This window comes from Vipera berus (genome assembly GCF_964194415.1).
Source record: "Vipera berus genome assembly, chromosome: 1".
NCBI classification, from domain to species: domain Eukaryota; kingdom Metazoa; phylum Chordata; class Lepidosauria; order Squamata; family Viperidae; genus Vipera; species Vipera berus.
In genome coordinates this window covers 53,899,503-53,920,992 of record NC_138202.1, presented here as the reverse complement: position 1 = coordinate 53,920,992, position 21,490 = coordinate 53,899,503, and the positions used below count along the sequence as shown (strand labels likewise).

Sequence of the window (21,490 nt, the reverse complement as noted above, 5' to 3'; positions counted from 1 at the left end):
TGTATTAGATTATTTTGATTGTTGATTGACAACAGATATTTTCAAATTATATTTGACTAACTTGTTCAGAGTTACATGTTGCTTATATTCAATAGAATATAAAGTCATTATTCTTTATATGCTGTGTAATTTTGACAAATTCTGAAATCATTTGTGGCAAAAGGAGGATGTCTTGCTAGATTAACAGTTCATAGCGTAGTGTGGGGTAGGTCAGATCCCTCTTTATAAGATGCGGTAAAGTGCTATTCTCACATTCCGTTCTATGTGCTTGTTCAGTAGAAAATAAAGACAGAAGTAAAGAAAGGGAGCAAATATAAGGTGGAAGGCCCAGATAGCTATGCTCCAGTGGTATGCCCTAGTCAGTTACAATAAGATCCATAGTAAGGAATTATCCCAATTTCCTTATAGCATTACACTCCTAAGTTTGTAGATTCGAAGCATCGATAACTGCACGCGGCACATATACTTCTGATCTATATGTCAGAAAAATCAGGCAAAACTTGGCGTGAAGAGTTCCCTGCCATCAATTCAGCGATCGAAATCCACCTGTTTTTGTTTAATAAAGCACAGATTTAGTTAATACTTCCGGTTCTAAACAGACCGCGGAGAATCAAACGTAATGCAATGGGCACACATCGTGCAGGGAACGACTCCGTTATTTTTCATTTCGGAGAGCTGCAACAGAATCTACGCGGGATCCTGGGAGTTATGATATTGGCTTGTCTCTTAAAAGTATTCTCTACTTTTTCCATTCCATCTCCCGCGCCACACAAAGCACTTCCAATAAGAACCGGAAGTAGGTAATGCACAGCAATTGATCTAATTCTTCAATCGCGAGTCATTTAGTTCAGCCTGTGCGTTAGAAGCGCTAGAGCTAGACTTTTCAACCCCCCCCCACTCTATGGTTTGTCCTAGAGGGGAGGTTAGAATTTCCGATAACTGGACACGTCATATCCGGACGGTCCTGAGATGCCGGTAAGGAAGGATTGTCCCGGGAAAAAGCGAGAGTTTAGGCCTCCCTCCCTCCCGTCTTTCCCGGCACGGAGAGAAAGGACGAGAGAACAGCCACGGTGCAGGCTCTCACGGCGGCGCGCCCATTTCCCGCCTTTTCTTTTGGGGTATCCAGCCTTAGGAAAAGCCGCTCCTTCTTCGCTGGTCTTCGTGTTGTGGTAGAGGCCTCACCGGCCTTGGCCTTGCCGTAAGAGAGCAGACGCGACGAAGGTCATCTTCTCGCCTCCCAGCGCCCGCCGAGTTCATCTTGACGGTACGTACGGGTGATTTGGCCCCCTTTTGTGGACTAGCTGCCGAATTCTCAAGCCGGCCTAGTAACTGGACAAGGCCGCCAGCATTTTGCTGGGGATTGAGTGGTGCATCCTGCTTGGTGATTCCTAACTGCGCCTTTGTAGGAATTGCCTAAGCTGATTAAACAAAAAAGATATCGGGCGTAACCTTTGCAATTCCTGAGGATAGTGACGGTCTGTATGATTCGGTCAGGATTATGCATTGCTTGGTATAAAGAAAAGGTCAGATTAATTTTCCAAAGAGTTCATCTGATCTGTCAGTAGTTGAAGATAAAGATAAGATGAAAGATAAGGCCCTTAATGCAAAGGCCACAGATAAGTAAGCTTAAAACAAACTTCATTTCGTTTGTGGATAAGGATTAAGGATACAGGCAGAAAGAAGAACTGAATGTGCGGGTTGTAGTATTATCATCAGAAATGTCACACTTCAGATTAAAATAGCAAAATGGCACCCTCCCTTTCCAAACCACCTCTCCAATTATCTTGCTGAAATGAATAAACCTTGTACAATCAGGATTGGAAGAATAGTTCTGGCATCTGAAATCTCAGAATTATTTAATTCCAAGTATTTGGAGGGGTTGCATCTAATTATTTTTAGATCACAGAGTTTCAGTATTTAATAAAAGTATATCCTGTACCTATTAAATCTGCTCGGGATTCTTTTAATAGTTTTCTGCTTCATGAAGATAAATTGCTGGTGATATTTGCTACTATTAGCAATCAGACTCAGTCCTTTGTTCTTACCCAGTTATACAGTTACAATTTTATTTTGTGGTCCCGGTTTTAATGTCAGATCTGTAGGTATTGTATGGTGGTGTAATGAGTTGTAATATAGTGAAGGGGAGAGGGATACAGTAGATAAAGTGGTCATTGCCATGGCACTTATAAGTGATATTTTGCTGAGGCCATCTTAAGCACAGCGATATTATTAGCAGCAACATGCAGAGAACTTACTGAAGGTGATTGGTAGTCCTTGAATGGTTTTAGCATATTTTTAAATAAAGAAAACTGTGATGCCATACTGAGGCGCTTCTAACTATAAATTAGAAAGAAGGGGGAATGAACTTACTTTAGTATCCTAAAAGCTATTTTTTAATGTTTGATTTCCAGATGTTAGTTTCCAGAAAAACATCTAACCTCTTAAGATGATTATTTTGTAAATTAGATAGGAGCAAGTAAATGTACTCAAAATCCTACAATGAGTCATTGTACATAAAATATTTATCTCTGTGAGAGAAACTTTATGTGTCTTGATTCTAGTTAAAAGTATACAGTGTAGAAATAGTTTTATAATAAGAAAACTCTCTGCAGTTATGCAGTGTATACATGTCTAATGCTTTAAAATTTATTATAACAATATAATGGAGTACTGTATACCCGTTGTATAATTAGTTAATTTTCCTTCTTTTTTTCAGGTTATATTGAATTCTCTCTGTTATCTTCTCTGTTAAGATGACCCTCCCTAGCTTGTGAGGCTGGAATATGTGTATAAACACAAATAACTGTTCATGTTGATCTCCTAAACGTATGCCTTACCTAGATCTACTTTGGGAGTTGGAAACTTGAATCGATGTTATCAGATGAGTTAGAGTCTAAACCAGAGGTTAGCACCAGATTTACATTCCTGGTTATTGTTGTACTCTACATGTTTGTACAGTGTTATACTCCAATTTTACTCAACTAACTATAAAGTGTCATTTGAAAGTATGTTGTTATAAGAAATCAGTAGAGTAGCACATTTACTTAGGAATAATCTCCAAAGAATATAATGGGGAAAAACCCGAATTACATTTATGTAGAATTATACATTAGACCTTTATTAGAAAGTTGCCCTTGGTCCAGATGCAAAGTACTGTTCTTTTCATAGGTTATTTTTTCTATAGAACTTGACTAATGAATTGGTATTTTGGCAAATTGTTGCATCAGGAGGTTCTGAAACTGTTAACATTTTGTGCTGGGTCTTGTAGAAAGGAGTTTGAAAATACATATTGTAAAACATATACATACTGGAGATTAAAAAGTTCAGTGCTGAAGGCAAGGTGTGGAAACTCTTGTAATATGAATTCTTCCTTAATATAGTATACCTGAGGATAATACTTGGACAAGTTGTACAGAAGAGGTCTGAGAATTGAGTTGTTATTAGTTTTTACAATTACTGCTGAGGGAATTTATAAGAAATAAAGGCAGGTACTTGAATTGTGTTCTGTAGGATTTCTTCCGAAACAACACTAGTAAGCAAACCCTTGGTTCAACTTTTTATGTGTCCAATTACATATATTCAATATATAGTTTAACATACCCTATTTGCAGTAAAATTCCTCCTGTACTCCCATGCCCCCTTCTACACAATGGCTATTTGGTATGAGTGTCTGGCATCATCCATTCCATGCCAAATATGAGCTTAAGGGATGGTTTCTATTGTTGTGGTTGAGACCAAACTAATTCAGATTCTGATACTTTCTTTCTGTTATGCTGCAAGTATATCTGTGTGTATTCTTGCAAGAGCCTTTAGCATGCTGAATTTCATTCAGTATATTGTTGGTTCTATATTGCTATGACCTGTACTGCAAGTACAAAAAAAACCCTTCCTTCTTGCTAATGTTTAGTGGGCTTCTCATAGCTGATATTTGTTTTTGTATTTTTTTTTAATGATATACTGCTTAAGCACATCACATGTAATTTGGGCTGCATTTTGAATACAATCACACAAAAACTATTGGGTAAGTCATGTAGACTGCATTGTCCACTACAGCTATTCACTAAAATTCAAGAGTGGTTCTTACACAGTAGAAAAGTAATATTGTTAGTAAATACAGCCAGAGAACAAGACTTGCAATATCTACTACTGTTATATAGATATAGCACGCATTGTTTAGTAAAACAGTAAAATTTCAGAATGTTAATAGATAACGCTTGCATGTGTAGAATTTTCATATTTTTATTATTTGTTGGTTCATCTTTGGTGATATTTGAATGATTAAATGTTATATTTTGTTGTCTCTATGAAATAATTATGTAGGTATACTTGATGAATGAGAGAGGTAGTATATAAAAAGCATGTTATCACCTTATTTACTTCTGTCTTAACGCCATTGTTTTGTATTGTTTTTCCAGTTGCTGGTTCAGTTTGTTCAGAACACATCTATCCCACTAGGACAGGAACTTGTGGAATCAGAACCTAAAAATATTACCTGTCTATCTCTTCTTCCCGTTACAGAATCCCCACAATGCAACAGGTTGATATTGCCAGGTAAAAGCTGAAATCTGATGAATTCTAAAAATATTTTGTATTATGTTTTTGTAAAATTAATGCTGTGTATAATATCACACCTTTGGAGGATGTTCTAATTTTGAAGAAATCCATTGTGACTAGAATGTTTTGTTGGAATACATTTTTATAACATGCTGTGCAAGTGGAAATTTAGCTTCCTTGAATGGTAATATCTACAAGAAGCTGTTGGAGAGATCATCTGATGGTTTGAGGTCCAGTATGCCAATTATAGTTTACTTTCCATCACAAGTCCAAGTTCTGCTGGGGATGCCACTGAAATCCTGCTTCAAGCACCTGGAGGCTGCATGTGTCTGGATGAGAGAGAACAAGTTGAAATTGAAGTCTAGCAAAATGGAGATCCTGTTTGCACATTGCAGTTTTCTTCTGACCCCAGTGATTATTGATCACTGGCCCATGTCTTAGGGATCCTCCTGGACTTGTGACAATTGCTACAGCAGCAGGTGGAGCGTTTTTCAGGGGGGGGATGCATCAGCCCAGCTTTGACTTATGCATCAGTCCTGGCTTTCCTTGGAAAACAGGACCTTGGACTGTAACTCATGCCTTTATTACCTTATGTCTAGACTACTGCAATGGCACTGCCTTTAAGAATCATAGGAAGTTTCAGTTAGAACAGATTGGAGTAGCCTGGATGCTTATTATCAGTGTCAGTATTGTCATTATTACCCAGAGACAGCAGTATTGCAAGCCCTGTGTTGGTGGCTGTAACTCTTGGTGCAATTTAAAATGCTGATAACATTTGAAAGCCCTTATGGCTTGATGCCAGAATCTGGCTCAACCTTTACAATTTTGTTAGAAGTAGAGAGGGAGGCCGATGCTCCGAAACATTTCTTGCTGATACTAGTGGTGGCCCTTATAATATTCTCTTGCATGAAGTTAGATCTCCCCTCTGTTGGCCACGTTTCAAAAATGTTGGGGACCAAATTCTTCTAGAGGGTATTTGATTCATGATGTGTTTTCGTATTGGTACAGTATTGTACATTTTATGTTTTTAATGACTTGTATCTCAGTATTTTTGCTTTATTGTATCTCTAAGCCCATGAGAGTCTGTTGAAATTTAGAAATTTGATAAATAATATGCATATGTAATCAGAGAAAATTCTGGCATATTTTAACATAATTAATAGTATGTGTGATCCCAAGGACACTGGCTTTAACATTGATTTTATAATAAATGTACTGACAGCTCCAAATTAGATGCTTTTTAAATTTTCAGATGATTCCCCAAACCATATTCACTCTTCCAAGCATGCTTCTTCATCGGCAGTTCTGCGAAGTCTCCAAGTAAACGTTGGCCCTGATGGTGAGGAGACAAGGGCACAAACAGTACAGAAAACACCTGACCTCCTTCCAAGTCCTGATACTTCTACCTTATTGCAAGATCTTCAGCCTGGTGATAATACTTCCTTTATTCTCCTCAATTTAACACGGACAGGTAATTTCCATCTAGATGGATCAGTTTTTACTATTAAGAAACAAGATATGATATTTGAGATTCACTGCTTTGAAAAGTATGGTGAAGTTTTTTTCACAAAAAGCACTAGGGAGTAGTATGTAAGTCTAAGTGCTATTGCTATTGCTGTAACCAGTAATTTCCCACAGAGAAGTGCTAGTTGAAATGTCATACAGTCTTGTGACAAACAAGTATGATTTCTTCTCTAGGTCTAGGGTCTTCTTCAGAACACCTAGTATTTGTCCAGGATGGAGCAGTGGATTCTGGGAACAATTTCTTTGCGAATAATAGTACAGACAGCAGTACTCCATGGTTTTTACGAGTGCAGGAACTAGCTCATGATAGTTTGATTGCTGCCACTCGAGCACAGCTCGCTAAGAATGCCAAAGCAAGCAATAATGGTAAGATGTTTTTATTACTCCCTTTGCAAAGGTACAAATTAAAGCAGTTCAAGATACTTTCCACAGAACAATTACTCATGTTTATTTTTTTATTAATATTCCTTTGTAAGACTCTCTCGAAAATAACTTTTATAGCAAATATTACATTTCTTTGAAAAAAATGGAATGTTATTAACTAGAAATATAGAGAAAGCAGTAGTGAGCAGACTTTGTGTTAAGAAATATATCTAATTTTACCGGCTTGCTTCACTCGGTATTTTTTATTTGTAGACATTGTTTTTTTAACTTTAGGATTTTTCTTTCCAGGTGAAAATGTCCATGTTTGTTCAGGAGAATCACAGCCAAAGGAATCCAGCCCCATTCCTCACCTACCCCGGGTAGAAAAAAAATTGCAGTGCACTGTTGAAGGCTGTGATCGAACATTTGTATGGCCAACTCACTTCAAATATCATCTAAAAACCCACAGGTATATAGACTTGCTATACTTGATGTTTATCAGGGTTCCATATGTTTTATATATATTAATTCAGCATGTAACTGATTACTCCTTTAGAACAATTCATTTTAAATTTGGGGAGAGTTGGTCAAAGTAAGGGAGCTAATCTCTATTTTGTAAGCTCATTCAGAGCATTTTTTAAATATTAGCTTAAGTTTGACAGAACTGGTAGCTACTTTGATTTTTAATTAATTGGTCTCTCTCTCTCTCTCTCTCTCTCACACACACACACACACACACACACACACACACACACACACACACTCACACAAATACACAGACACACGGTAACACATCAGCCAAACAAGTGGAAGGACGGGCAATTGGTGAAAGAATGTGTCCTTTATTATAGCAAAACCGAATACATTTCAAGGGATTCTGATCCCCTTCCTCAAAGGAATAGAAAAGTAACTGAAATAACATTGTTCAATAGGAAGAACTCCTTTAACATCTTCACTGATTAGAAATTTCTGAGGGCATCTGGATTTCTTCCCATTTTCTATAACTTAACATGCAGTGTTCCTCCAGTTCAGTGAACGCATTCCTCCTAACTCTGGTTTTACTGTCAGCTTACTGCTTTTTATTACATATTGGGTGTGGGGTTTTTTTAAATTGCTATTATTTTTCTAGTTGATTGGGGTTTTTTGACATATTTTAAACAAAAAGTGTCTTTTTAATATTGGTTGTTTTTTATATTAATTCAATGAGAATTATACTGTTTGCCAGGAATGATCGCTCCTACACATGTCCAGCAAAAGATTGTGGGAAAAGCTTTTATGTCTTACAAAGATTGAAGGTGCACATGAGAACACATAATGGGGAGAAACCATTTATTTGCTCTGAACTAGGCTGTGGAAAGCAGTTCACAACAGCTGGGAATCTGAAGAATCATCTGCGAATTCACACTGGTATGTTGTTTCCATCTTTTTTGGAAAAATACTTTTCCTTCATGAATGTTTATGACCACTTTTCATGAGGTGCTAAAGAAGTTTGGATATACATTTTCACCAGTAAACATGATTCTTTTCAGTCCCACAGAAACTTTAAATGGGTTTAAAAATAGATTCACAGAAAAAAGCTTTTAACCATATTGCAAGATGATCCTGGCAACAAGAGGCTTTGTGACGAATATCTTTAGATAAATATCTTTAGATAAATAGACTATAGTGGAGAAAACTTTGCTGGAGAAGGTGGTCTTAAAGATAGAAGGAAAACAGAAGTATTTTGTGGGCAGATATGGAAGATTCACTGGCAAGATTCAAAAGACTTATTTCTCATTGTAAGCAGTATGGTATAAAGCAAAATATCCCAATGCAAGAGAGAGAACCCATTAGTGGTTATTTGAGTGAGAAATAATGTAGATCAGAAGAGATCAGAATGTTTGCAGTGATAAGCTCTAATATGTGAATGGGAGAGTGAATTAAAAAGAAGAGGAATTACTGTGAAAATGAGACTTATTTTAAGAACAATCTAAGAATCTTTATTGAGAGCTATGCACTAGGATAAGGGTAATGTGATCATAATGTATCTTCCTATGCATACCAAGTGCTTTTTTTGTGCAGGCATTCTGAATTGATTACATGAGTTTAAGAATATACCAAGAATTAAAGATTGAACATTGTGTATATTGTAGAGACCTGGGTAACAGAAAATACCACAGATGGTACAAATACTTTAGTAGCAAAATCCATACAAACTAAATTACTGATTTCCATTTACATGGTCTTTTAAAAAATGAAGCATATAACCTAATTATAATTTGATAAAACACAGGGGAAAAGCCTTTTTTATGTGAGGCCCAGGGCTGTGGTCGTTCCTTTGCTGAATATTCCAGCCTTCGGAAACACCTAGTTGTTCATTCAGGTAAGGACATTTTATTTCTTCAGATGAAATTCACAGAGCAGAGTGTATTTATTGGAGATAGATGTATAATTTCTAGGTCCTATTATAGGGTCTCCCTTTTTCTTTTTAATTTGCCTAGCTGATTCATATACCTTTCTCAGTCTTCAAGCATGTAAAGTCTCATCTAGTCCAGACTGTCATTTGGAAGATTAAAGATTACACATCATATAGATTTCCAATTTCAAGTTATGAATATTTTTTGCAAAATGATGCTTTGAACTTGACAGCCTTTTTAGAGCTAATACTTTATATTGACTGAATTTTACTGATATCTGTTTGATCTATAATAAATATTTAGCTTTCTGTTTTACATGTTTTTTTGCCTTGTTTCAGGACTAAAGCCACATCAATGTCAAATTTGTGGGAAGACATTTTCTCAGAGTGGTAGTAGAAATGTACACATGAAGAAACATCATTCGAGGGTTGAAACAAGTAGCAATAGGCAGCATGAGCAAACAGGTAAGGACTAAAATAGAAGAAACTAACATGAATTCCCCAAATATTGGTAAGAGAATGGATCCAAAGAAACTGGTGACAGTTACCGTATATACTTGAGTATAAGCCGAATTTTTCAGCCCACTTTTTGGGCTGAAAAATTCCACTTCGGCTTATACTCCAGTCAACAAAAAAAACTTACCGAGGACTTGTGCGCGGCCGAGGCTTTGGTGCTTCCGGGATCGCGCGCACCTCTCCCAAGCCACCGCCGTCCGGAGACCTGCCGAAGTTTGGGGAGGTTTGGGGAGGTGCGCGCGCAAACCTCCCCAAACGTCGGCAGGTCTCCGGACCTCCGCGCCCTGCCTGCCTGCTTCTTTCCGCAGCGGAACGAAGCAGCCTGCCTGCTTCTTTCCGCTGCGGAACGAAGCAGCCTGCCTGCTTCTTTCCGCTGCGGAAAGAAGCAGCCTGCCTGCTTCTTTCCGCAGCGGAAAGAAGCAGGCAGGCAGGGCGCGGAGGTCCGGAGACCTGCCGACGTTTGGGGAGGTGCGCGCGCACCTCCCCAAACCTCCCCAAACTTCGGCAGGTCTCCGGACGGCGACGGCTTGGGAGAGGTGCGCGCGATCCTGGAAGCACCGAAGCCTCGGCCGCGCGCAAGTCCTCGGTAAGCTCCGGGCGGTCACTTGCTTCGCGTCTCCTGAGGGAAGGGGGGGCGACTGGAGCGGGCGTGTTTCCTCGCCTGCTGGGCGCCGCGATTTGCCCGGGGAACGCGCGGGCCCCGAATGGCAGCGTGGAGCGAGGAAGTGGACAGCCAGGGCTTCCCCGAGAGCCGCGGCCACACAGGGTATTCCTGTGTATTCAGGCTTGCAAAATGGCGGATCGAGCCTCTGCTGGCGGCAGAGGCTTGCAGAGCGCGGATCCAGCCTCCGCCGGCGGCGGAGGCTTGCAGAACGGCGGATCGGCTTATACTCGAGTCAACAACTTTTCCCAGTTTTTGGGGGTGAAATTGGGGGTCTCGGCTTATACTCGAGTCGGCTTATACTCAAGTATATACGGTAATCCCTTTGAGCATTTGGCTAGGAAGTTAGGTGAGCTTTGTGGCTTCATGTTTTAACTGCTTTAACCAGGGTATTATGGATTAATATTCTTACAATGGTTTTAATTTTTTACGCCATCCAGAGTCACTGTTGTGAGATAAGTGGCTCTATAAATAGTATAATTAATTAATTAAAGTAAGTCAGTGGCAGGATAGAGTTCAACAGCACTGCAAGTTTATTCCATGCAACCTATACACAAGAATCTGATTTAGTAACAGTTAAAGCAAATTGGTGCCAGATAAGAGTCAAGGAACTTCAAGTGGAGGGCTGGACCTCGGTCTCTTCCAACTATGGATTGCAAAAATGGATACCTAATTTTTAATGAAAGTAAAATGTATCCAAATAAAGTATTAACATTTTATGAAGTTTAATTTGTGAAAGTGAAGTTTCTGTTTCGCTAAAGTAGTCTTTGAAGAACACTAATCTTATTTAGTTATAGTCTCCTTATACTGAACTGTTTGAACTATGCATATGTCAGCATTTACCTGTTGCTACCATCCCCTCACCTTCTATGCTTCAAAAAGAAAATCTTACAAGGATGAGTATGACACCAATTTTCTGTATTCAGTTTTGTAAATAATAATCCTCTTTTCTGGACTCTAAAATAACATTGCAGACCACAGTAAATTAATCATGCAATGGCTTTTGTTTTTATAAAAAAAAACACAGAATCATTGATGGGCAGCAGTTTGTTGGAAGAATCTGAATTAGACAGTAAGAGCCTGGTGTCAATGAACTCTCCATCTAGCCTTGTTGAATCTTTGCATTTGCCAGATCCGGAATCAATCATTGGTGTAAAAGAAGGTGAGAAAATGTTTCTGTCTAATCTAAAGGAAGCCCTGTATGAAATGAAATCAAAGATGAGAATAGATGGTCTTGTGTTTCTAGTGTATAATGTAATTTAATGGAGTTACAGGCAAATACAACACAGAAAAGCTAACCATAAGGCAAGGTGTGGATTTTAAAACTTCCTTGATAATTGTATAGTGATAATGGTATAATTTTGAGTTGCCAATTTTATTCCATGTCCTTTTGGAAAACCGAAAACTAAGACAAGAAAAGAACCATGATTTTCTTACAAATGTAGTTTGTCCCTTGAAAGCAGATATCTCATCTTAAAGCTGGATGCTTTCTTATTTGGGATGATCATTTTATTTATTTATTTATTTATTCGTTTTATATACCGCCCTTCTCCCGGAGGACTCAGGGCGGTGTACAGAGCAAAGTAAGTATACAATAAACCAACAATAAAACAAATAAAACCCCAGATCTACAAATAAAACCCCAAATCTAGTATTTTGCAATCCATAGGACTGAAGTGTGAGTTTGTGCATTCACTTTTTACTTAGTCTGGTTGATATCAGTGCATTTTATAGATGTGATGTGACTTCTGAGTTGGGTATAAATGTGACCTCTGAGTTGGATATAAACTGAGAATACTTGATAGTTCCAAGCACAAGTTGTTGCTGCTTAGTTATTCAAATTATTATTAAATTGTAATCTAATTTCAGAAAGCATAATTGTACATGAAACATTAGCTTTCTGTAGCCTAAGAAAAGCTGTATGAGGAATGTTGAAAAAAGGATTTATCCTTTACCAAAACATGTTTTAATGTACTTTTTAAAAACATTGTCTACTGCAATCATGAAAAGCACTATTGGAGTATTTATTGCTGTATATTATGCAGTGGCAACATAACAGTTCCAACACTGATGTCAAGTGGCATCAATGGATTAATTAAATTCAGTCATTATTTCATATGGCTGAAATCTTGGGAGACTTTGGTGTTCTTGCACGAGATCTTACAAGATTTCAGGCAAAAATGTTGACATGTATGATCACTTTCTCTATAGCAGACATGTCAGACAAGGCCCGTGGGCTGGATGTGGCCCGATATGTGGTGCCGTCCGGCCCGGAGACCTACTCTGGAAAGAGCGAAGGACTGGCCCACCACACCTCAGCCTGGCCCAGCCCAGGCTGACTGGGCGCTGATCTACAACTTGGTTGCATCCCTCAAAGCCAGAACGTGGCTCAGCGTTAATTCCACGGGGCAGCCCTGGCCCCTGGGTGTGCACGCAAGTGGAGTCCGACATCCCTGCTGACTGTCTTGTCCTGCAGGCTGACTTCACCCAGGACGCCAGTGCTGGCTGTCTCCTGTGCACACACCCAGGGGGCGGGGCAGAGGTGGCGAGGTAGCTCCTTGCTGGTTCCAGTGAATCTTAGGCTGAGCGCATTCTGGCTTTGATGGATGCAACCAGGTTGTAGATCAGTGCCAGCACCTCCAGCCTCACAGCCTTGAGGCATCCCTTTCAACGGGAGGGGGGAAAAAAGGGAGGGAGGAAAGAAGGAATGGAGGGTGGGAGGGAAGAAGAAAGGAACAGAGGAAGGAAGGAACAGAGGGAGGAAGGAAGGGAGGGTAAGAGGGATCATGTCCCAGCGCTCACTCTGGTCCCATCCTCCTCCGCCGAAGACCCTCAGATCTGCCCCAGTCCTGCCCAGGCACCCCTGAAGCGAGTGATGTCGAGCTGGCCACGCCCACCCAGTAGGCCATGCCCACCCGCTCCCACCCGCCCCCGAGGGCAACCACAATGCTGATGTGGCCCTCAATGAAATTGAGTTTGACACCCCTGCTTTATGCCTTCTCTAACAAGGGAAGATTAGACACTGGATGAAAATTTTCCAGACTACTTGGGTTAAGCAGTGGCCTCTTTTCATTTCATTTCATTTTATTAAATTAATATGCTGCCCTTCTCCCTGAGGACTGAGGGCAGCTCACAACAATAAAAATTAAAAAACAGAGTAAAAAATTTAAAAGAGAATTAAACAATAAATGCAAAATTACAAGACAATTTAACCCAGTAAAAAGCCTAATTAAAAATTGTAGTCAGTCCAGGCCCGCTTGTTGGAACAACCACGTCTTCAGGTCACGGCGGAAGGACCGAAGGTCAGGGGCCATCCGCAGCTCCGGAGGCAACTCATTCCAGAGGATCGGCGCACCCACAGAGAAGGCTCTCCCCCTGGGGGTCGCCAGCTGGCATTGCCTGGCCGACGGAACTATGAGGAGGCCGACTGTGGGAGCGAACCGGGCGATGAGAGGTTGACAATGGCAGCAGGTGGTCTCGCAAGTACCCTGGGCCTAAGCCATGCAGGGCTTTAAAGGTTATTACCAGCACCTTGAATCACCCTTGAGGAGAGAGGCACCACCATCTCAAGAGCTAGTGCAAAGGAGGAATCAACTATTGCCAAAACCAAATCACATGTCCTCTGGACCATGTGGACTTAATTAGACAGGAAGGACATAAGTCTAACCCAGAAGTAGTTGAACTGATGGCTATGGGAAATCTTGTTCACTTCCTCAGGGCTTAACAGGATCAAACTTTTCCTAGAGAGAATCCTGCAAGACTCAGCCCCTCCCCCCCCCACGTGACCTCCAACAGAGAGCAATTTTATCTGGCAGATTTCTGACAGCAACTTTGTATTGAACCTGATAGCTATACCCTCCTAGGAGAGCCTGAGTCACTCAAAACAAGGCTGCTGGAGAGCTATCTGCAGATGTAATAAGGGTCAAGAAGTATTTTATATTTTGCTATCCTTACCACCATAAGTTGGCTCAAACAGTGGATCCAATCCATGTTTGTTTGGGTTTCTCCTTGTTGTCTGCTAGAAGTGTCTCTTCTCCTGCTTCATCTCATTAAGCTCCATAAAGCAGGAGAGTTCTGGGATCCGCAGGGGAAGAAAGGCTGCTGAGGTAGGATATTCCAAGTCCTAGGAGACAGTGAGAGTTTTGATGAAACCGTTCAGCAGACCTTTCAGAACATAGTTCTCTCTGAAATCCATTTAACTCCCTTAGTTTCCTGGAACTCTCCAGTCCAATAGGTCCATCCTCCCTGTGGTGGGTGGTGATCTCAAAGAATTGCAAACCTACCTGGGAGTCTGTCCGGGACAGAAGAAAAGCCAGTGTGTCTCCTAAATTCGGAACACCTTGCCTCTGATCCGAAAGACAAAAAAACAGGTCAGGCATATCACTACTGTTACGTGTTATATATGATAAGAGATCATTGAAATCTTGCAAAACATTGCCTGTATAATAAATTATTATCGTTGTATAATGGTTGTATGTTACTCCTTTTGTTTACTGGAACTCATTTTTCCCCCCTAACTATACTTCACTGTATTAACATGGCACTTGCTGTAGCTGTAGATTGAGATTTTTTTTAAAGTACCATTTATTTTTCTGCTTGATTTATAGAGGTTCTAGCTGAAGCAGCAGTAAATTCTCTCCATGATGTATCTGATGTGGTTTTGCCATCTCATCATCTGATGCCCATGTCAACATCAAGGCACTCTTACGGCGTGTCATCCTTACTACAATAAATTCTTAGGTCTGAAGGTTTTTGTTTCAAAACAAGGTAGTGCTAACCTCTCTTAATTTCAGAAAACATTTGCTCCTTCTGTGATGTTTTGCATGTTTTTCTACTTGGGAACCAGACCATTCTAAAGTGCACATATGCTTCCCACTTTGATCAAAAGAATAAATTTAGAAAAAAATCTGATCTTAGTTCCTGTGGGACAGGAGAATTCCCTTTTCCAGTTCCAGCTTTTCTCGATTCAGAAAGCACGCATGCCTACATTTTTCATTCGTGGCAAAGATGACCTCAGCCAGTGATTTCTGTTATTTTTACATTTTCCTTTTTTTAGTATTTTTTTTCACTTTCAGTTTGCATTCAAATAACATATGCCTGCCTCCCCATCAAGATTCTCTGAGAAGGGCAAGATCCCTGTTCCTGAATTGCTGGCCGTGGACAACCCACTTTTAAGAGCTGGCAGGTTCTTTAGGAAGCTGAAAAATAGGCACTGGAGGGTATGAAAGCCAGCAAGAATTGGTATGTCATCCAACCATAGTTTTTCACAAATGGGAACACATCATTAAAACTAGCTTTGGCAAGCGGTATCCCCTTTCAAAGACCCAATGAATTTTTGATCCTCAAGAGAATCCTGGGAAATCCATGGCCTCTGTGGAGTAGACCTATACCTGAGATCTCACATGTCAAGAAAAACAGAAATGGCAAGAAGCTCCATTTTGGAAATTTCCCTCACCCCACGGTGGGAGATGCACATTGGGGGAAAGGACGAGCATCTCCTCCTTTGGAGGATCTGTCTTCTGACTGCTTCAGGGGTAAATACCAGGCTACTTTTGTAGGCAGAAAAGGCAGGTCATTAATTGGGAAGTTCTCCATAATACCATTTCTGACCTGAATGTCTCCTTTCAGACTAAGTGAGAAAGAGGAAGTGAATCTGTTCCTAGATAAGGAAGAGGACAATAGCCAGTCCTTGGGTCTTCCAGTCTATTCCAAAATTCTACTACATGGTAAATTCTTCAGGACCTTGGGCCTAAAAGACCAAAGCAGTCCACTCCCGTTGGTCCTCTAGTGGATCTATTGTTATGTGTGTTAGGAACCTCTTCAAGCTAGGCCAGATTAGAAAACCAAAGTTATGAATACTAATATTACTTCTATTATAAGGCTATAGTAACAGAATCTTACAAGTCTAGGTGCTCATGCTCCCTCCATTTATCTATAGGATAACTAGGGAGGGCCAAACTTGAGACATTTTCTTGAATTATATTTCTGCCTTGGACTCAATTCTGTGTGTAGGCGTGCACACATGCAACCATAGTCTTAGTTGCAGCTCTTACTATCAGTTACTTGTTACACCCCATTACACTGTAGCTCACGAGTGTCAAACTCGCCGTGTCACGTGACGTGTTGCGACATATCACAACTTATTTTACATTGCCAGCGCTGGGGTGGGCGTGGCCTCCGCATGATGCAACCAGCCCGCGGGCCAACAGTTTGACACCCCTGCTGTAGCTAGTAGCCTTCCCCAAGTTTGTCTTCCCTGAAATATTCAACAAAGTCCATGGGAAGAGTGGAGAGGATGCAGGAAAAATAAGATTCTCTTTGCCCATCAAACTGTACTTTCCCTCATAAAGTAGTCCTCCATAGCAGAATTGGTTTGCAAAGTTATGCTAAAGGTAAGAACCCTTCAAACAGCAAGAGGACAGGAAAGCAGAGGTTTTGTAGCACAGAAAACAAGAGGAAACAGCCAGAAGGACCTCCCTCATTTTTTGTTTTTCTCATTTGTCATCAGCCATTTGAGTTCATACTTCTAGAACACAGACAGCTGAAACAGGATATGAATAAATTAGCTAACGCAATTGCCTTTATGGCTGATGTGAATTTGGACAATGGTCAATTCCTAGCCAGAGGTTTGGTTGCTAATTTGGCTACACAAGACAACTTTCTGTCTCCAAATCTTTTTTTTTTTATTGAAAAGTTTTATCATACATTTTATCTTTAACAAACCCCCCTACCCCTCCCCTATCCCTCCCTCCTTACCCCTCCCCCCCTCCCCCCCCCGACTTCCCAGAGCTAAGTACAAGGTATAAAAAACAAAAAAAAAAGAATCATAAACAATCATATGCTAACAACCGTAAACTCTAAAATCTATCACTCTCTAGCTCATATAGGATAACTACAAACACTATTAATATAAAATATATAAAAAAAGAGAAAAAAAAGGGAAAAGAAGGGAAGACTTATTCAAATGCTACATAAAACTTCTTAGTCCCATATTTGTTCTGGATATACTCAATCCATTTTCTCCACTCCATAATATAGCGTTCTTGCGAATGATCTTTCAAATAGGCCGATATCTTTGCCATCTCTGCCAGGTCGGAAACCTTTAAAGTCCATTCTCCTATAGTCGGCAGTTCCTCCTTCTTCCAATACTGACCTATTAAGAGTCTTGCTGCCGTAATTAAATTCAACATCAACTTAGTGTCCACAACTGTAGCATCTGTAATTATTCCCAGCAAAAAAAGTTGCGGACAAAACTTTATCCTCTGTTTAAAAATCTTCTGCATGTTCCACCAGACTTTTATCCAAAAAGCCTTAACCTTTTTACAAGTCCACCATATGTGAAAATATGTTGCGTCTTCGTCACCGCACCTCCAACATTTAGGCTGATAATTCGGATACATACTTGCAAGCTTTTTAGGATCTAGATGCCATCTATAAAACATTTTGTAAAAATTCTCTCTTAGATTTTGAGCTTGTGTAAATTTTACGTTCCTCACCCAAATCCTTTCCCACGTATCCATTGTAACTACTTCTTGAATATTTTGGGCCCATTTAATCATACAATCTTTAACAAGCTCTGTTTCTGAGTCAATTTCTATCAATGCAAGATATATCCGTTTGATATGTGCAGGACCCTGATTTCTAATTTGTTTTATCAAATTTTCATCAGTCATTGTAAAACCAATTTTCTGGTCTTCTTTCCACCTGGCCCGTAGCTGAGTATATTGAAACCAATTTTGAACAACCTTCTCTTCTCGCAAGAGGCTATATGATTTCAAACTCCAGACATTTCTTTCCAAGCTCAGAATCTCCTTGTACGTAGTCACATCATGTTTGAAACCAGCATGTATATTTTCTATTGCGTGTTTTGGAATTGCCTACAGTGGTATTTTACAATCTAGCTTATGTCTATACTTCTTCCAAACTCTCAACAATGCCTGTCTTAGAATATGCACTCTAAACACATTGTCTACCTTCTTGTCATACAACAAATATGCATGCCAGCCAAACAACAAATCGTGGCCCTCAAGATTTAATAATCTCTCTTGTGTCAAATTAATCCAATCACTTATTCCTACTAATGCAGCAGCTTCATAATATAGTTTAAGATTGGGCATTTTAAGACCACCTCTCTCACGAGTATCCTGCATAATCTTAAGTTTAACTCGTGGCCTTTTCCCTGCCCAAACAAATTTATTGATACCTCGCTGCCATTCCTCCAAATTAGAATCTTTCTTAAGAATTGGTATCATTTGAAATAAAAATAGAAATTTAGGCAGGACATTCATTTTCACTGCTGCGATCCGTCCCAACAAGGACAATTGCAATTTTTCCCAACTCTCCAATTCTTTTTGAATTTTCCCCCACAGTTTTTCATAATTATTTTTATATAACTTTGTATTAGAGGGTGACAAAAGCACCCCCAAATATTTTACCCTTTTAACAATCTCAAATCCAGTTAATCCTTCTAAGAGAGCCTTTTGCGAAACTGTCATATTTTTAGCCAGAATTTTGGTTTTCTGTATATTAACTTTAAATCCAGAAACCTTCCCGTATTGTGTTATTATCTCCATCAGGTCCACAACAGAGTTCTCTGGCTGGGTCACTGTAACAACCAGATCATCTGCGAATGCTCTCAATCTATAATCCTGATCTCTAATTTGTATACCCTTAATTTTTTCCGAATTCCGTATTTTAACCAATAATATCTCTAATGTTAATACAAATAACAAGGGCGATAACGGACACCCTTGCCTTGTGCCCTTCTCAATATTACATGCTTCTGTCAGACTATTATTAACTATAATTCGGGCAGCTTGTTTTTGATATAATGCCCTAATCGGTTGTAAAAATTTTTCCCCAAAATCCATTTTGTCTAAAACTCTCATCAAAAATTGCCAATTCAATTGATCAAAAGCTTTTTCAGCATCTAGAAAGATTAACGCCGCAGGGATCTGGTTGTTCCTTTCCAAAAACTCTAGCACATCAACTATATGCCTCACATTATTTTTCATTTGCCTACCACTAATAAACCCCGTTTGGTCCCCATGAATCACCTGTTGCAGAACCCTCATCAGTCTATTAGCCAACACCTTAGCAAATATCTTGTAATCTGTATTTAAAAGCGATATCGGTCTATAATTTTTAACTTGAGTAGCATCTTGGTCTTCCTTCGGAATCAAGGAAATAAAAGCTGTTCTCCAAGACGGTGGCACCTTTCCCCCCCTCTGGATTGTCTGGAACAGTTCCTTTAACGGTTTCATCATCTCTAATTGTAAATTTTTATAATAATCCGCAGACAAACCATCCGTACCTGGTGCTTTATCCATCTTCAATTCCTTAATTGCTGTAAAAATTTCTTCTTCTGTAATTAATTGATTAATCCCCTCTTTTTGTACTTGCGTAAGAACCGGGATGCTAGCATTCTCCAAATATATATCAATGTCTTTTTCATTAATCTTCTCCTTAGCATATAATTTAGAATAAAAATCCACAAAAGCATCCTTAATAAGGTCCTGTTGAAACACAACCCTTCCTTTATGCTCAATTTTGTCTATATTAGAAGCCCTTTGCTTTTTCCTCAATCTATAAGCTAACCATCTACCTGGTTTGTTGGCGTTGCAAAAGGTATTATGCCTGGCAAACCGCAAATTGGTTGCCACTTGGTCAGCCATTAATTTATCAAATTGTCCTCTTAACAGTTTAATAGCCTCCTTAATCTTCACATCCTCTGAATTCAAAATCAAAGCCTTTTCTTTTTCCTTTATTTCATTCTCCAGTTCTTTCCTCCTAGCTTCCACAGCACGTCTATGTTTATTATTCATATATATCAACACCCCTCTCATGTAGGCCTTACTAGCATCCCAAACCATGTCCATAGAGGTGCCCTTATTCATATTAATTTCAAAAAAATCCTTCATCCGCTGTTTGCATTCTTCCACATTTCTCTGATTTCTAAACAAATTCTCATTTACGCGCCACGAGCGCCTATCTCTATTCTCCTTATCAATCTCTAGCCAAACTGGGCTGTGATCAGAAATAGTTCTTGCACAAATCTTCACCTTCTTAGTCCTTAAAAAAAAATCATTAGTCAACAAAATAAAATCAATTCTAGAAAAAGATTGATGTCTGTCAGAAAAAAAAAGTATAATCCTTTTCCTGCAAATGTCTCTCGCGCCAAATATCTCGCAGTTCCAAGTCATCCTTCATTTCAAAAAAGGATTTAGGCAGTCTAGCATGACTTGGGACGCGCTTAAAAGCTCCAGCCTTGTCCATCTGTACATCCAAAACACCATTCCAATCCCCCATAAAAATAAAAGATTTATAATCCAACTGGGTAAGCTTTGTATGAAGTAAACTAAAAAAGTCAGCTTGTTGATTAGGAGCATATAATTCAACTAAAAGCGTCTTTTTACCTTCTAGCAGCAGCTCTATCATAACGTATCTTCCATGCTTATCTGCTTCAATTAAGTCTGCTGTTAAAGCACTTTTAACATAAACAACCACTCCATTTTTCTTATTCATTGCAGAAGCAACAAATTGCGTACCCAGCCTTGAGTTCGATAAATACTTTTGATCCACAACCCTAATATGCGTTTCTTGCAAACATATAACATCTATCTTGAATTGTTTTAAATATTGAAAAACTTTCTTCCTCTTCTGTGGTGAATTTAGTCCATTAACGTTCCAAGTTAAAAATTTAGTTGCCATGCATATCATCCCAAAGCTCTTGGAGCACTGCTTTGATAGGACTATCTTCTTTAGGCTGTGCTCCTCCCACTGCTTGGCTGTAAGTACGTTGTGGAAGTTCCATAGACTTCTGCTGATCTTGTTCTTTTGTTTTTTTTTATCGTTTTAAAGCAGCACGAGTCACCCTCTGCTCTCTAGGATCATCCAAAGAAATTGTAGCTTGATCTCCTCCAGCACCGCTCTCCTCTGTCTGTCCATCTTCAGCCTTTTGATGTTCTCCTTCTCCAGATCCCTTTGCAGCTTCCAGAAGTGATAATGAGGTTGCTTTTAAAACGTTATTGTAAAAATCACGCGCCTGCATCACAGTAACCAGACGGTACCTTTTACCTTCATGCATCACCATCAACCCAACTGGAATCTCCCATCTGAACCTTATATCTCGTTGCTTGAGCTCTTGCACAAGAAATGTAAAATCCTTCCTCCTCCTTAAAATCTTTGGAGGGATTTCTTTTAGAACCAAAACTTCTTGGTCAGCAATCACAACTTTAGAATCATAGGCAGCTTGTATAACTTCATCTCTAATTTCCCTCTTTGCAAAATAAACCACCACATCTCTAGGCAGCTTTCTCTGTCTAGCAATCCATGAATTCACACGAAACACTTTATCCATGCCTCCCTTTATTTCAGATGCTGGTTGATTCAATACCACTTCCAGAGCCTCAGAAATCAGCTGCTTTAAATCTTCCTTAATATTTTCTTTTAAGCCTCTGATTCTAACAGCAAACTGC

At 39.5% G+C, this 21,490-nt stretch overlaps 2 protein-coding genes across 4 annotated transcripts in view; one reads left to right on the top strand and one right to left on the bottom strand.

Annotated features, from left to right (window-relative positions):
• The first annotated feature begins 964 nt into the window (after positions 1–964).
• Positions 965–21,490, top strand: part of ZNF410 (zinc finger protein 410) — a 24,605-nt gene continuing 4,079 nt past the window's right edge. For 2 of the 3 annotated variants that reach the window (XR_014026664.1, XM_081329517.1), the window contains exons 1-11: positions 965–1,264; positions 2,717–2,904; positions 4,416–4,551; positions 5,807–6,025; positions 6,253–6,444; positions 6,751–6,910; positions 7,667–7,848; positions 8,714–8,803; positions 9,176–9,301; positions 11,041–11,175; positions 14,621–14,780. Coding sequence is in view for 1 of the 3 variants with exons in the window: in XM_081329517.1 (XP_081185643.1) it covers positions 2,872–2,904; positions 4,416–4,551; positions 5,807–6,025; positions 6,253–6,444; positions 6,751–6,910; positions 7,667–7,848; positions 8,714–8,803; positions 9,176–9,301; positions 11,041–11,175; positions 14,621–14,745 (1,398 nt within the window). In the remaining 2 variants the exon portion in view is untranslated. The remainder of the gene's footprint in view (positions 1,265–2,716; positions 2,905–4,415; positions 4,552–5,806; positions 6,026–6,252; positions 6,445–6,750; positions 6,911–7,666; positions 7,849–8,713; positions 8,804–9,175; positions 9,302–11,040; positions 11,176–14,620; positions 14,781–21,490) is intronic. The other variant, XR_014026663.1, reaches the window with a different exon arrangement.
• Positions 12,758–21,490, bottom strand: part of FAM161B (FAM161 centrosomal protein B) — a 24,830-nt gene continuing 16,097 nt past the window's right edge. The window contains exons 9-10 of the mRNA XM_081329505.1: positions 14,297–14,359; positions 12,758–14,136 (exon numbers count right to left, since the gene is read on the bottom strand). Of these exons, the coding sequence (XP_081185631.1) occupies positions 14,338–14,359 (22 nt within the window). The 3' untranslated portion in view covers positions 12,758–14,136; positions 14,297–14,337. The remainder of the gene's footprint in view (positions 14,137–14,296; positions 14,360–21,490) is intronic.